Raw genomic sequence first — 16852 nt, forward strand, 5'->3', positions numbered from 1 at the left:
AAATTAAGAATGTCAAAGTCTCATCACTCTTTAAAATGATCACGGCTTTCTAGAAGAAGACAATATTATCAAAAGGTAGAATACTGAACACAGGAAATCCAGAGATCTTCTGAAGAAAGAACAGAAAATCGAAATGAAAAAGGCACATAACTCAAGATTTCGTTTTTCCGTAAACTTTCTCGAATCATAAGCAAGGAAAACGCAGAGAAAGTCTAATAAAAACAAACATAATTAATTCTTTATTATATTTAATCAATTAATGTTTAACAGTAATTAAATATTTATAAATATATTTTATTAATATAAATGAATAATTAAATAACTAATAAAGTAGATGTAAGATTTTGTCTGTATGCATTTCATATTAAAACCACTAAGTAATTATAATTAAAATATGTTTAAAAAATAATTCTACAAATTATACTTTTAAATATTTATTAAAAAAATTAATTTATATTTTTTAAATATTTATTAAAAAATTATTATGTCAGGTTAATCAAATTCACTGTGCAGAACCCTAAAGAATTTTCACCATACTTAAAATCCTAACTCTTTGAATTATAAGAATAAAGTAGAAGAGTCAGAAGAAGTTGAGGAGAATAGTGGGAAGGATTGAATCACATTATATTTTTTTTATAACACATGAATTGTTTACTATTATAATTATAAAATTAAATATAAATATTTTTTATAATCTTTTGTATTCATTTTATAAGCAACTTTTTAATTAAAAATAGTTAACTTTAAAAAAAGATAATTTAAAAAATAATTATTTTAATTTAAAAAGTTATTCAAATAAAATAAAAGTAGACATCAAAATAGAAAAAGATGGATACATTAAAGATCTATTTATTTATACATATATTTCTTTTTTAGAATTAAAAAGTAGAAAAAACGTTCAGTTTTCACGCGTTATCTTTTGTTTTATATACTTTATTTCTTTTGTCATTCCTTCACGAAAGAAAAAATATATATTATCAATCTTCAAACCATTGCTTTTTGTGTCATTAAGAAAACGAGTGATGGATTAATTGAGTGAATTATCAAAAGTGCTTAAAGCTAAATTAATTCGATTCAAATAATTAAAATTACATGTGTTTTTTTGAAAAAATAGAAGAAATATTTGATTGTTTTGAAGGAATTTGATGTGATTTCACCTGCTCCCTCTCCCAGGCTGTACTAACATTGTTTATTGAGTATATACGTTAGCAGCATTAATTTATATGTATTATGACAGTAGTAATAAGTATGGTATCTTCAGAAGATATTCCCTTACGTTGCATTATATAATATATTTAAGATTTATAGAGATGCCAAACCAATATTTCTCAGATGCTCCAACACTGCAAAACCAGCTAGCTTTTGTTCTATATATATACGAATCACTCTATTTTACGTTATCCAAACGCTGTAACTGGAAAGCACGCAATGTATCAAAACAACAAATTATAATGCACGCAATCAAGTTTCTTTCAAATCATAATAAAATGTAAAAAAAGCAATAAACGTTAAATATTTTTATCTTCAATCATGCTCTAAATAAAAAATGCTTGTTAAGGATTTCTTTTAATGGGTTATGGCACCAAATTCCACTTTATAACGTATCCATTCATTATACAATTTAAAATACTATATATAATCTTAAGATCGTTTGGATTAATGCTTGAATTTGAAGATCGATTTTGGAAAGTAGATATGAGTAAAAATACGGTGAGAGTGGAGTTGTTTAGATTTAGAGAAAAATAATAAGAAATAAAAAGATTTAAGATAAAAGTACATGAGTGATATAATTCTTGTTAAATTAAAAAGAAATTTTAATTGATAAAAATAAAATATTACTATATCGTCCATAGTCATAAATAATAAAGCAAAATAAATAATAATAATAAATTATTATTATTATTATTATTATATTTACTTACATATTGTATAAAGATACAAACTAGGAAGATCCACCTCACACACCCAAGAAGACTTCAAAGTGGAATTGATTTTGCATGTGATATAATCGATTCTCTTAAAACATATATAATTGATTCTTTTATTTGGGAATTGATTCTTCACACCTAAAATTTCTTCTCCCATACTTTAAACACTTATATAACAACTCATGAAATGAAGTCTCTTTCTTTGTTCATCTTTTAATTTTATTAAAGACGTTCTATCATCTCTCTTCAATTTGAGACTCTCAAGTAGTTAACAATCATTGAAAAAAACACATAAAACACTCACTTTTCTATCTGTGTTTTTGTGAGAAAAGAAAACAAGTACCAAGAAAAAAAAAATAGTATATTTTTAGTAAATTTGTTTAGAGAAGAGATTTTATACTATTACATTATCTATTTGGTTTTCTGTGTTGTCTAACTAGATACTTATCAAATTATTATTATATTATCTACCATGTTGGTAAGAGAATGTTTTTTTATTGAACCTAAAGGTTTAAAAAATAATTGTGACGTGCTTATGAATTATTATTTATGAAAAGTAGGATTTTTTATATATATTGAGGTTTTCCCTTTGAAAGGTTTTGGTGTTTCTTAATTTTTCTCTTTTTTTTTCCTTGTTCATTTTATATTTTACATATAAGTTGATCTAGTTTTTTGCTTTCTGTTTTCATTTTTGTTTTCTTCCCAAGGGTATATTAAGTAGAGATAATCTAAACTAAGTTATAAATGGAATCACGTCGTTATCCCAAACAAACTTGATGAAGAGGAATTTTATTTTCAATTACAAGTTTATGAATAAGGAGAGAAAGATAGGAAGAGAAGGAAGAAAGCATGATGCCAAAATGAATCATAAGATTAAAGATTGTGTACATATATATTAAATTGTGTGTAAAAATAAGAAAAGACATTGATTAATCAGCGTGAATAATTTATAGGAAATGTGTACTCTTGATGTTTATTAAAAATCATAACACTAAGTTTAAAGTAAGGCATTTCGAAAGTCAAACAACAAAATATTATGAGAAATTTTAGTAGAAAAATAAGAATCATGTGAGTGGTATCAAAAACTTTGTTGTTCCACCTGTGCTGATATCCTAGTATTCAGTCATGAAATCTTGAAACCTGAAATTATGCACTGTATCTAGATTTGCTAAGCAATTATGGAAATGCAATTGTGAAGCACATGCCGAGTATTTTTCTTTTCTTTTCCTTCCTTCATTCACTTCCAACCAAATATTAAATTGCAAAAAGTCAATGTTCATATGAGCAAGTGGATTGCAACTTATTATCAATCATTATCGACATATTTACAATACACAACGTTTTCCGTCAAGTTCATATAATGCATTTATTAATCCGAGTTAAGGTATTAATTAATTGTCTTGTCTAAGAGAATCTCTCCGTCAAAGATGTCTTTTAGGTTGGACTCCAGCAGTTCGGAACACAAACAAATCCCTTTGCAAGGTTCTATTTTCCCTTTGTCTTTACGAAACACAAAATAAAATAAAAAAATTATTTTAAATTATACAATTCACAATATAAAATTTATATTTCAGAATACATAATCTGAAATGTAAACTATATTTCAGATTATATAATTTAAAATACATTTTTTAATTTATATTCAAAAATACAAAATATATATTTTGAAATATAATTCTTATACTCCGAAATATATAATCTGAAATATAAATTTTATACCCTACATCATCTTTTGATTATATATTCCAAAATTCAATAAAAATCCTAAACTGTATGGAATGCAGGACGAAGTTATGGATGTGCAGGAAGAACAAGCCTCTGTAGAGTCTCTTGGTAACTGAGATGGGTACTTTTGGGCCCTGGAACATCCCTACAAAATTTGCACTGCTCACATTATATGGACCTTAAAATTTGTAATATGTTTGAACTATAGAGTTTTTATCTAACAATAAATTAGTGTTTTAAGATACTTTATTTTACCATTTTACATAAATATTTTTCATTAAACACTTAAAGTAAGTGAAATTTTACATTTTAAAGTAATACTTTTAATTTTCCTTTGTCTTTTATCAAACCCATAGGTTATGCGAAAGAGATAGGAAACTAAAAATAACAGATTGAAAAAGAATTTCTTGGGTTTTCCATTTTGTGGAAAGCCTTATCCATAAACCCACCTCTTCTTGGTACAATAAATAATAAATGCATCAATATGAGCACAATTCTAAGATTATGGAATAAAACACTAAACTCAGAAAATGCTTATATTGTATTTAGTATAAAAATTTGATTTAATGTTATGATGCACATTAATTCCTCAAATTCCTAAGATATCACCACATCACCCTTACAAAAGACTAAAATTATGACACTTTCAAGAACTAAGTTTCTCCATGGTTTTCCAACATAAGTACAACTTTAAGTGATTAACTTAAAGCTTTACTCAATGTTAACAACATCGAATCCTGTAAACGTTACATATTAATATTAAAGTACTTTTGCTGCGCATTCCAATTTCAATCAGGAACATGAGGAAACAACTAAAGTCCGATCAAAAGTGTTGAACATGAAAATAGTGGTTCGATTCAATGTGGAAATTGTCACATTATATTATAATTATCAAGCGCAATACTATAATGATTCAAATCAGCTGTATGTTTGAATTAACTTGTTTTATGTTCAAAACAGTAAAACAGATTACCAAAACTCACTGAAAATGTATTTCTTAGAAAAAAAAAATTAACTCCTCAGGTCAATTAAAAACAAACAGGCAAATAAATCATTTTAAAGACGCTTTGGTAAATAAATAAATAAATCAAACGAGAGCAACATAAACAGAGACAGTTATCTCTCACTCAACATAACCATCATTTTGCCTCTCGTTTTACTAATTAACAAACAGATGACGATGTTTTTTTTAGCGGCAAGTGACCATCTTAATCACTAAGCATGTTACTTCCTGCCGCCAAACAACTTGTTCAAAAACTAACTTAATCATCTTCGAGAAAAGCATGATGATACCCTCACCAAATTACGCAATTAATGCTCAGACATGCATTCACTAAAGTCTTTCCTTCACCACTGTTCTGATGAGATCTCTGCTGTTCCACACGAGTACCAGAGTTTCCATATGCACGGATCTACTGCGAGCCCCTGAGGTAGAGGTTGGGACATTAAATGCACATCTTTGAGATTTGCATCTAGCTATGTTTAAGGTACTCAAAGAGTATCTGCCTGCATACTGCAGCACGTAAAAAAATTGGAATATCCCTTGGTTAAAACATATTCTTCAGTTCATGGTGCCCTAAAAGATGTACTGACCCTTAAAATGACTGTCTCAAATTTACCACTCAATATAAATTGTATCTCAATGGAAGTATGAATGGATCAGAAATGAGAAGATGAATTACAGCCGCTAGACTTGCACATCTATAATAATTCTCCATAGATTGTGATGACAACTCAAGAACTGGTAAAACAACTAATTATAGCATAGGAACGGTGCTGCAATGACTTACATTTGGAATGTCAAAATCACCTTCCCTCGCATCGCATATATCCAGTGACAATTTTCGAAGCATTGGCATCTGTTAGGTATGAAAGAATATATAACATCTAAATATTAATTTCCCCACATTTACAAAATACAAAATAATAAATGAACAAGTATAAGAAAAGTGCAACCTCTGAAGCAGCATAACCAATGAAGTTTCTGCATAGCCCAGGGCCCTACAAAGTAGATTACAGTTTCAATGATCTCCAGAGGGATTCATAAAGAAAATGTTAGCTTCTTTTCAGAAAGCTGGATGAAATGCTGATAATTTAGTATTATCTTAATAGTGAAAGACGCATAGGTATATTGTTTCATACTTAAGATGCGTAACAAAAGATTTCTCAAAGAGCAGAAAGAATGGCACGTGTGTTTCCGATTGTACTGATAATCTCATATGTGCAGTCCTTATTTGATCGTTAGAAAGATTCGAGATTCACATAATCACCAATCAGAATGTTTAGGCCTTCAAAATAGAAATAAATAAAGAATATTGCTGGAAGAATAATGTCTTGTGTACACCAATGAAAAAAATGACAAGACGGCTCAAATACCCATGTCTTGGAGTATAAAATGCCCCATTTCATTTTAGTAAAAAAAAAATTTGAATGTATAGAAAGCTCACATTATGACGCAGCAGGATATCTTCAAGAGCTTTGCAGTCAAGAAGAGCGGAGGCCCCATTAGCTGTTACTTTTCCGCACTCCTAAAAAGCATGCATACTTGCAATTAAAATTTACTTTCACCAACCCAGAGGGTAGTGTGATAAAGTTTTAGAACCAAAGAATCTCATTGTTGAGATATTAGCTGTACTACAGTTGTACTATATTTGTTATTTTTTCCTCCATGCCAATTCTCTCTTCTTCGTGCTCATGAAAAATTAAGGAACTATGATCATATTCATCCTCCAAATAATAAGTATTTGATGTATAAAAACAAATTAAAAAGTAACAATTGCCATAATCACAGGATTGGTACTCAGTCTCTGCATCAAATTAAGCAGAACAACTGAGTTCCCAATAAAGGGAGACCGATTTATTCTTTCACTTCCCAGTAGAAAAAAAAAAAAAACTATTCACTCTTTCAAAATTTCTCTAGCTCAGGAGATGACAGCTGCTCGGTTTCTAAGACACTCATTAAGCCAAAATATTCACATTACGTAAAAAAGTTGTGTATAAACATGTTATAGCTATGTCAGAGATGATTCTAAGTGTTTCTAAAGTGGGGAAATTAACAAACCTCTAAATGGATAGAGACCAAGCCTGACCATCCACATGAAATTATTGGTAGAGAGTCTGCAAAGAGAAATTGCATTGAGTCATTGACAAACATACAAGTGATAACCGGCTGATTAAATTAGCAGTAGCCAAACACTCTGTTATAACTTAAGTTGTACAAGACAAAATTCACCAAATTGTTATTGTCCCCTCCCTTCTTTAATCTTTCTTATTCTTTTTTTCTTCTTGTTACCGACCATCAGAGAATTCTAAGTACCAATAGACAACAAAAACAATCAGCAAAATGGAAAACAGAGGCTGTTTCTGTTTGCAAGATTATCTAGAGGGTTCGGCTTCATCAAATTAGAGGCATACGATAATGATACAAAATCATGTGCTATGAATTAAGTCATGCCCCCTAAAAATCAATAGGCTAATTAATCCTAACCTGAGTCAAGAAGAGAACACCCTAGCAATGAAAGCTCAGCCAAATTTCTGCAGTTTTGAGTGAGAACAACCAAATCATCATTTGTCATCCATGGGGTTACTCTTTCAAGCCTCAACTTTCTAAGACTTTGCATCGGGAATTTGAAGCTTGACATGGATATATCACCAAAACAATAGCACAAAGCTAATACTTGCAAGTTTTTCAAGGATGCAGCAATGTTCATCACAATTATATCAGATATTACCTGTAAAAAAACCAAAAAAAAAGGGAAACAGTTTTAGAAATGTGATAGAGCATCTAAGAACTGAAAGCACAACTATACATGGAATAAAATATAGTAGTTAATGTAAGAAACATGCATCTCCTACACATTGATACGAGAATCAGAAAGAGAATATTTTAGCTGTAACTGATGAAACTAATTCAAGGTGAAAACCTGGACTCGTATAGTGGAATGCTTGAAGGAGGCAATAATGATGGAACTTCATGGAGTGTAGATGCCAAGTGGAAAATTTAACCACTAAATTAGTAGCTAAAGGAAAAAGTTTCTCCATGGTTTTCCAGAACTTTGATTAATTAAAATAATTTTCCTATATTCTTTAGGGAGACATAAAGAACCTCAAATCACAGGGAAGATGATCATCACCTGAAAATGAAGGATTATTGTTTCTAGCAAGGGACAAACTGCAGGTAACCGTTTCAAAGCATCTTCACCTAGCGTTCCACCTAAACCAATATTGATGGCCTTTAATGACATTAGTGCAGGTTCCAGAGAACTAAAAGAGAAGGAAGAAAAACCCCATCCAAACTCAATCTCTTCCAATCTCTTCCTTTTTCCTAACTCAGCATGTAGTTTCTCATGCAAGGAAGGGAAATCAGATTCTCTTATTTCAGTACAATTGTCTACAGGAAACAAATTTCGACAGTCTCTTGCTTTCAGACACTTTAAACTTGAATTTCCTTGAATAACATAAGCTAATGCAGCAATAGAGATCTGCAATTTCACAAAATAAGAAATTGTCACAGCAACCCAAAATGTCCCAGCATATATCAATTAAATTTTCTTGGGGGATGTTGTATGACATAATGGTAGCTTATTCTACAATGAAATGCATAAAATATCAGTTAAGAATAAGAACACAATATTTCAACACAAGGATAATTAAACTAGAGGCGATGAAACTAAACAAGAGACAAAAAACTTTGAATAACTTACACAATTGAAGCAAGCATTAAGGTTTATAATGTGTATGTAATAAAAGCATCCAAAACAACAGTTAGAATTCAACATGAGAAGGATATAACTTGTTTATTAGCCAATGCTTATACAATTAAAGGAGGCGTATACATATCCATTATGCTTAGTTATTTTAGGTAGAAAATGGCCCTATAAGTCTTAACTACCATCTACAGCCAAAATAAACTTGCTGTTGTACGTTAGAATGGAGCAAGCATTCAAACCACGCAACCTTAAACTTCAACTAGTATTAAAGTTTCAGTAAAATAACATCAACAACTTCTATTGCCAACTCTGCAAAGATAAAGAAAAAACACATAAGTCCATAAAATTGACAACAAACCTTAGTATTTGAAATATCAAGCATCTCCAAGGAAGAACCTACAAAATTATACAGTGCCTGATCAATCAGATCAGTTCCTCTCAGGCATAAACTCTTCAAAACTTGTGTTTGAGACATAAGCTCCATTAGAGATGACTTAGAAACACCTACAAAAAGACGATTTATCATATTTTTTTAATGTAAAACTGAAATTTATAAAAAAATATAAAACACTCGTCTCAAAACAACAGTACTAAGTGCTGCACAAGTTGTTTTCAATTATAAAGCATGATTTGGTCCCTTGTTACATTTGATTTAAACAATAAACGATTCATGAAGTTATCACTAAAGGAACTTCTTTTACCATAAAAATTAGACAAAAGCTTCAAAATAAAGCAAAAATTTGATGGACCGAACGCCTACCATGTGAAGAGGTCATAAGGGTGATCCAAACCAAAGAAATAGTAACATAATTGTAACCTAACTAATGTATGCCTGTATCAAAAGTTTTCATGCAAAAATAGGTATGTTAAACCATTATCATTTATCACTCCATCGTTCTGTTCGCATAAAACTTTATTCAAGTCACACAATGCCCTAGCTTCTTTCAAATGTAAAAAACATCTGCTCCCAGAATTAAGCAAATGGTACTTCTTGAAATTTTATACAAGCCAAGCATTCAAAGATTCATTCTGGAAGTTAACTCAAATAAACTAAGAAAAAGGAATACAACTTACCCTGGCAGCCACCCATATGCAATGTTTCAAAATTAGACACCACAGAATTCAAACGTTTATCTCTAGAATGTAGAGAGGAGGTGTTGCCACTATCAGAAATAGCTGAGCAAAGAGCTTGAACACTATTTATCCCAAACAAAGTATCACAAACCACAATTGAATTAAGTTTTTTACTCGTTGATATGAGATCTGATATGCCAATATCAGTAACAGAAATGCATCCTTTAATATTCAGGTGACACAAAGAAACACATAATTTGGAGATGTAATGGAGACCCAAATCTGGCAGGAAAAAGAATCGTTATGTTAACATGGATACAAACATAAACTAGAAAAAAAAATTCAAAATGAATCTTTTCACCAGAAAAACCTCCTACCACTGACATCAGTTCTTCCTTCCAATGTGAGTTTTGTAACATTAGAAAGAGGAGGTCCAAATTCATTAAATGACATGATTTGCACTGCTTCATATTTAACACTAGAGGTCTTCTCTGGCACTGGCTGTATCTCAGCGGGACTAGAGGATAAAACTGTAACTGATGCTGGAATCAATGGGGTAATATCAACAGTCAAGTCAATTTCACAAACCAGCGGACATTTCTCCAATAACTGAAGGAAGGTGGTTGTCCCAATGTTCAAAAGATAACCTGCTTTCAATGTTCTTAAGGAAGGAAAGGATTTGCGGAAGCAGTCAACAGCAAGTTCAACATGCAAATTTTGACAGTTAGAGATATCCACCTCCTGAACTGCTTCAAAGGTCATGGTTTCTTCTGACAGATTTTGTGGAAACACGCATCTATCTCTTACAGGATGTTCACAACTAATAAATAACTTTTCTATAATCTTCTTTTGCATAGGATCTGTTAAATGTGATTGAGGGATGAGTGACAGTCGAAGTATTGTAGATGTTATTTGCGGGCAACCAGAAAGGTTCACTTTCTGCATGCAATGGAAACTTATGTTACAAAAGTATGATAGCATTCCTAATATAACATCATAGACTCCTGGCAAACAACTATAAGACAATTTGGCTAAGATATTAAAGGTCTGTCTGGACAAGCTTTTATATAAGAACATCTGGAACAGAAAAATATTAAGAAAAAAATGAAATTGACTTATCCATAAGCTAAAATTATCTTATGCACAAGTTAAAATACAAATCAAGAGAATTTACAAGAGAGAGCCTCTGTAAATTAGCTTATACACAAGTTAATTTTAACTTATGAAGATGTCAACTTTCTTTTCTACATATTTTTCTCTCCTAAAATTCTTATGGAGAAGTCATCCAGACAGGTACAAGACAACACGATGCATTTGGATAGCACTTGCAAATATTGAAACCATAAATCACAAGGAACCAATCATAATTAACAAAACATGGATTTGCAAGGTCAAAAGAGAAAAATGTGGAAAACAATACAAATATTCTTCACAATAACGCTAGAAATAAATGGAAAAGAGCTGCAGCACAGCTTCGTGGCGTGTTTGTTTTGGGTACAAATTGCACAGGTTCAAATACTGTCATCCCTATCATGAAATAAATAAAAGTTACACAAAAATAATACTTAAATGCCTATCTGGTCAGTACAATGTTTTATGGATCTCTTAACACTAGATAAAAGGAAAAGGTGACTTAAGTCAATGAAATGCCTATATGGTCACGTAATGACCTCAACATGTTCAGTTTGTACATTTTTCCATATCATCAAAAGAAATAAATGATAGTTTCGATGAAGTATTGATTTTAACACTGACACCAAACATGTCACTAACACAGACACAATTAATGTTAAAAATATAGGACATTATGACACCACACACACATATATACACATGTTGAGGATTGAATTAAAAGTTATAATTCACCTTATAAAAATAAAATTAAGATTCATAATTTTCTTATGAAAATAACCTCCACAAAAAGAATACTAAGATAGGAGGGAGTGAGAAGTCATTTTTCCATGTAATATTTAAAAAAATCTCCAGATAAGAAGATGAAACATATTTCTTAAAACAACTAGTTAGGTCCTACAATAATGAGCCTCAAAAAAATGCTATGATAGGAGGCATCTTTAAGTTGTTTTAAAGTAAAAGATGTAGTCTAGAGTTGGTGACCTCAAATAACTAGTTTTTCTTTTTTTATTATTTAGACATTGTGAAGTGCATCTGTCCAACACATGTCAATGGCGTGTGCCGTGTTAGTGAGGTGTGCCACATGCAACATGCCCCTCGATTTGCATGTTGATGATCCTTGGATTGTAACATCTTAGGGATATATCCTTTTGGTATAGGCTATGGAGGGAAATTACCTTTTCTTTTTTAATTGTACATAAAAATGATCATATAGAGGCAATCTTAATTATTAGCCAATAATCAATAAAACAAAATTCATACAAGAAGATGGTAGGGCGTTCTCTTCACTTTTTTCTTTTTTTCTGGTACCATAAATGCAAAGCATTAAAGGCTCATAATCTTAAGCTAAGAAACATAATTAACAAAGCCAAAATATTGAGGGCTTTTAAGTATTTGGAGTACCTTTGAATATTCTGTCAACCTAATCTTGAGTTGATACAAGTCACTATACTTGAAAGTATCTAGTGAACCCATAGGAACAATATTTAGTAGTCTGAAAATTGAATCAAGGGTTTCCTCAGCCAGCTGTCTAAAATAAAAAGAGTTTCTTTTTCCTGTTAAACAAATAAAAAATTACCTTACAACATCTAGGAATTTCTGCATGAAGAGTAAAGATTGTTCAGTGCTTCATGAAAAAGCTCAAGAAAATGGTATACCTAGAGCAAACCACAAAGGCAAAAGGCCCACACGAATCTGGAGGAACCAAGATAAAAAAGTTATATGACATTTAAGCATAGATGACATGGAAGCATGTGTCAAAATTGTCAGCAATGGCAAAGCCAGATTTCAAGGGCAAAAACGTCAAAAAAATAGACCTTGATTGATTCATAATTATTTCTCAAAATAAATTAGATGATAAAGTACTTAAATTTGAAGCATACTAATGAGAATATAATTACATATGGATCAATGTAAAAATTAATCAGCATGTTATAAAAAAATCAGCACAAATTTATATATATATATATATATATATATATATATATATATTGTGGGATAACTATGTATAGGAAAGTGGTATTAGAAGTGGCGTATGGAGACATTAGAGCACAATTTTAGAGTAAGCACTGGAGGTGAGAAGCAGAGGAAGGAGCCTGTTGCAGCATTTGAAACCCCAGTTTCTGCCAAAGCTTGATATTCAAGGTGAGAGGCAGTGAAAGGAGTCAATTGCACCATTTGACACCCCTCAGTTTTGGATCCCTAAACCAATTCCCTTTAATTTTTGAAAAACATTACACTGATAACCCTTAATTATTTCAAATACATTATATTGTATAAGGAATGCTATAATAAACAGTGTAGTAGGGAGCTGTGTGCAATCTTAAGAAACTACAGCGAGTGCTAGAGTAATTTACTCAAAGCCTATATATCTTTGAAAGTTGATTTGAACAATTGTGTACCAATCATATTTTATTAGTATTCCTTCATAGTAAAATATGACTGTTATCACTTGATATGAATATAAGTCTAATGGAAAAAGGGCAAAGTGGGAAATTCAGTAATGTGTATGAAAGGAAGAAGTGGAAACCTATTTCGTGGGGTCCACCTGCACACACCCAATATCCTTATAGTGCTAAAGAAGTGGCTGAACTGTTCTTGAAGGAAGTGGTAAAACTTCATGGATTTCCAGAGTCAATTGTTTTAGACAGGAAAAAGGTCACGAGTTCTTTCTGGACAGAGTTTTTCAAATTGGCCGGGACTAAATTGAAATTTAGCTCAACTTACCATTTTCAAACGAATGGTCAAACTGAGGTGGTAAATAGGTGCTTGGAGACCTATCTTAGATGCATGACAAGGACAAAACCTCGTCAGTGGCAAAAATGAGTTTTGGTACAACACCAATTACCATGAAGCTACAAAAATGACTCCTTTTAGGGCCCTTTATGGTGGAGATCCCCCTCTTGTGGTGAAAGATGTGCCAACTACTCCCATGGAAGAAGTGTCCTCTATGATGCAAGAGAGGAATAAGATGTTGACTAAGCTCAGAGACCACTTATTGCAAGCTCAAAACCGCATGAAGCAGCAAGCATAGAAGAAAGGTGGAATTCAAGATTGGAGATTGGGTTTACTTGAAGATCCAACTGTATAAGCTTAAAAAATTAGCCAAAAGAATTAATCCAAACTGAGTTTGAGATATTATGGGTCCTATGAAATCAGTGAAAGAGTGGGAGAGGTAGCTTAGTTGCCAAAAGGTAGCAAGGTCCATCCAGTTTTTAATGTTTCCTTATTAAAGCCAATTGTGTCAACAGAAGTAACAATGTAGCCACTTCCTCTGTGTATAACTGAGAATTGGGAGCTGGAAATGCAACTAGAAGAGATTGTAGCTTTTAGGGAAGGAGAAGAAGAGGCCCTAGAGGTGTTAGTGAAATGGAAGGGTATGCCATTGTGTGAGAATTCATGCAAATCTCTACAAAAGATGGGAAATTACTTCCCTGTACTTCACCTTGTGGACAAGGTGAAAATTTTGGGGGATGGAGTTGATATGAATATAAGTCTAAAGGAAAAAGGGTAAAGTGAGAAGTTCAGAAATGTTTATGAAAGGAAGAAGTGGAAACCTATTCTGTAGGGTCCACCTACACACACCTAACAATTGGGATCATAACAGAAAGAATAATTTTTCTATTTTGAAGAGAGGGAAAGAGAGAATATAGATGAGGGGGGAGCACGTGTTGTGGTAGGGGAGCACATGTTGGGGGAGGGGGAATTTGGAGGACTTGAGACTAAGGTCAGGGTATCTTGTATGAGATCGTTTCTTCTCCTCTGCTTTGTTTAGGCAGAGTGAGAAATAATACACAAAATTCTTTTATCTTTTCTCCTACTCTGTGTTCATTTTTATCATCACTAATTGCTTCCCTTCGGGGGTTGTAAGTCCAAAAGCTAAAAGAGAGATGGATGTAAGTGTTGCTAAAGGAATAATGATCGGAGTAGTTTTCTCTTTTTCCTAAAGCCTTAAGGACTTGTCCATCAACTACGTTGGTCTATTAGGATTCTTAATGTTTTACAGTTTTTATTATTATGTTAATTGTGTAAGTGGTTAAGCTTGTAGTAATTGTACTTTACCAGTATTTGACTAGATTAATTAGTGAAATGAGGGGAGTGAGAGTCGTATTTTTCTTATAACACCATAACATCTCACAAATTCACAATTATTCAGAATAGTACTTTTTCCATCTACACCCCATAATATAAGAAGTAACCATGCCAATAAATGGCACATTGTTGACAATATTCTGGTTTCAGCAGCATAGTGAAGCAACATCCTTCGATTTACAAGATGCAAAAAATAGGATTCAGTATGACCATCTACCCTTGGCAATTTTTCCCAAAACTATTTTCATTTTAAATTATTCAAGGCCTTTACATCTATAATGAGCCATGTAACCTCACTTGTTTCAAAATTTCGATGCAATTGTCTTCAGTTTTACTTGGCCTCTCCAAACTTTCCAAGTTACTTTCAAGCCAGAGAAGAAGTGCATCAGAAAGATGCAGTTCACTGTCAAGATACTATAGCATTAGAATCTAAAATTTATGTAGTATTGAATGAAGTCATTTCATATATAAATCAGTCAAACCTGTCAACAGTCAAATGAGGGTGCTTTACGGAAGATAACAGCAGGTCGTATGGAAGTTTTACAAAAAATTTGCTACACTTTGCCCACATCTGTAAGACAAGAAAATGAAAAAAAGAATAATATATATATTAAAAAAACATCTACAATAAAAAATATGAACAAAAATTTAAAGTTTAGAAAAAGCCCAAAATAACACACACATTTATTTTATGGGCAGGCAAAGAAACAACAACGCATTATAAAATTCAACAACCATTCCAAAGCTTGAGAACAATGTTTATTGCACACACAAGTTCTAACTAAAGAGTTTAGTACATACAAAATTCCTTGCCAGGTAGCCCATACATAAGTGCAGGATATAGTCGCTGGCTGCAAAAGCAAATCCATAAAAAAAGAAAAAAACTGAGAATGAACCATGTGACGATATAGCAGAAGTGAAAGAAAAAAGAATACAGACGTGCAAGTTAATCACTGCCAATAAAAAAAAAAAAAATTTACCACGATCTGAGCCAAATTTCCAAATTTGGATCAAGTCCTCCATTTTTATTTGAGTAGATTGAAATCCTTCGGGTGAGAGCACCTCAGAAAGCCACATCTCACACTTCAAGAGAAGTGATTCCACTCCAAAATAAAGTGCACCCTAAGACATACAACAAAAACAGAAACTGCGTCAGCCAATAGACTGCCAAATGACAAATACATTAGGCAAAGATCTCAAATAAAATAAGGAATCCGAACACTACAGTCACATATTGCCTGACCAACAGCATACCTCATAAAGAGGGAAGAAGTTATCCAATGTAATATCCAAAACGCAGTCACACATATGCTTAAGAATTTGCAAAAAATCGTTCACATTCCAATTGATAGAGATAGAACCCAAGCATGATTCACTGCAGAAGTAACCATCAGTATGGTGTGTGCATGCAGATTCTCGAGAGCAATTTAAAGTAAAAACAATGAAGAGGAAGATAGAAAACAAAGTTTAAGGTTAACATATTTTGCACCTGAAGTTCCCGCTGAGGAGGCCGCTGAAATACATAGATTGTTCAATGAGCCTGTTAATCGGCAAGTAGAATGAAAACAATTGGAAATCAATCGACACTGGAGGCATAAGTTAAGTGAAATTGAGTTCAATGAGGAAAAAATATAGGGAGGGCAGTGACAAACCTATTGGAATGTGCCTGAACTTTAATCGTCGGAAAAGTGAGAATCGTTGGGAGATCCCAAGAGAGGATATCGGCGGTGGACAGGAGAATCTCATCGTTTAGGGTTTCGGTTGTTTGAATTGAATCAGTGTTAGTACAAACAAGGAAAACGTGCTCGTCTTCGTCGTCTGAGACCTCCATTGTAAGAAGAAAGAGACGGCAAGTGAAGTGAAGTGAAGAAAATAGGAAGATACACGTAAAGTTTTCAGATAACTTGAAGGAGAACTCAAATAATTATAAAAAATGCTTTAATGAATAGAAATAAAAAAAATGTACATAATATATATATATATATATATATATATATATATATATATATATATATATATATATATATATATATATATATATATATATATATATATATNATATATATATATATATATATATATAGTTAGATCAAACTAAAATATTTTTTATTCTTTATAACCGAGTTGTATCATTTCTTTTTCATTTATATTTATATATACACTATTTAATTCATGTTACTAATGTGTATTGGT

General features: G+C 31.8%; 1 protein-coding gene across 4 annotated transcripts; it reads right to left on the bottom strand.

Annotated features, from left to right (window-relative positions):
• Nucleotides 1-4534: 4534 nt before the first annotated feature.
• Nucleotides 4535-16561, bottom strand: LOC106757738 (BTB/POZ domain-containing protein FBL11). 4 transcript variants are annotated; one of them, XM_014640509.2, is made up of 20 exons: nucleotides 16312-16560; nucleotides 16149-16199; nucleotides 15914-16034; nucleotides 15640-15781; nucleotides 15461-15510; nucleotides 15142-15230; nucleotides 14957-15062; nucleotides 12226-12262; nucleotides 11972-12123; nucleotides 10084-10375; nucleotides 9814-9978; nucleotides 9437-9718; nucleotides 8721-8866; nucleotides 7787-8134; nucleotides 7141-7384; nucleotides 6715-6770; nucleotides 6101-6181; nucleotides 5610-5654; nucleotides 5444-5512; nucleotides 4538-5166 (listed from the first exon to the last, which is right to left on the bottom strand). In XM_014640509.2, exons 1-20 carry the CDS (start codon nucleotides 16488-16490, stop codon nucleotides 4987-4989), a joined length of 2835 nt encoding a protein of 944 aa, XP_014495995.1. In that variant the 5' UTR covers nucleotides 16491-16560; the 3' UTR covers nucleotides 4538-4986. The 4 variants fall into 4 exon arrangements, with proteins under 4 accessions (XP_022634987.1, XP_014495995.1, XP_014495994.1 ...); XM_022779266.1 differs by having other exon boundaries at nucleotides 4535-5078; nucleotides 9814-10375; nucleotides 16312-16561; XM_014640508.2 differs by lacking the exon at nucleotides 12226-12262 and adding an exon at nucleotides 12147-12166 and having other exon boundaries at nucleotides 4539-5166; nucleotides 9814-10375; nucleotides 11972-12062.
• Between the last annotated feature and the right edge of the window lie 291 nt (nucleotides 16562-16852).

Source organism: Vigna radiata, chromosome 3, assembly GCF_000741045.1.
Source record: "Vigna radiata var. radiata cultivar VC1973A chromosome 3, Vradiata_ver6, whole genome shotgun sequence".
Taxonomy (NCBI): Eukaryota; Viridiplantae; Streptophyta; class Magnoliopsida; order Fabales; family Fabaceae; genus Vigna; species Vigna radiata.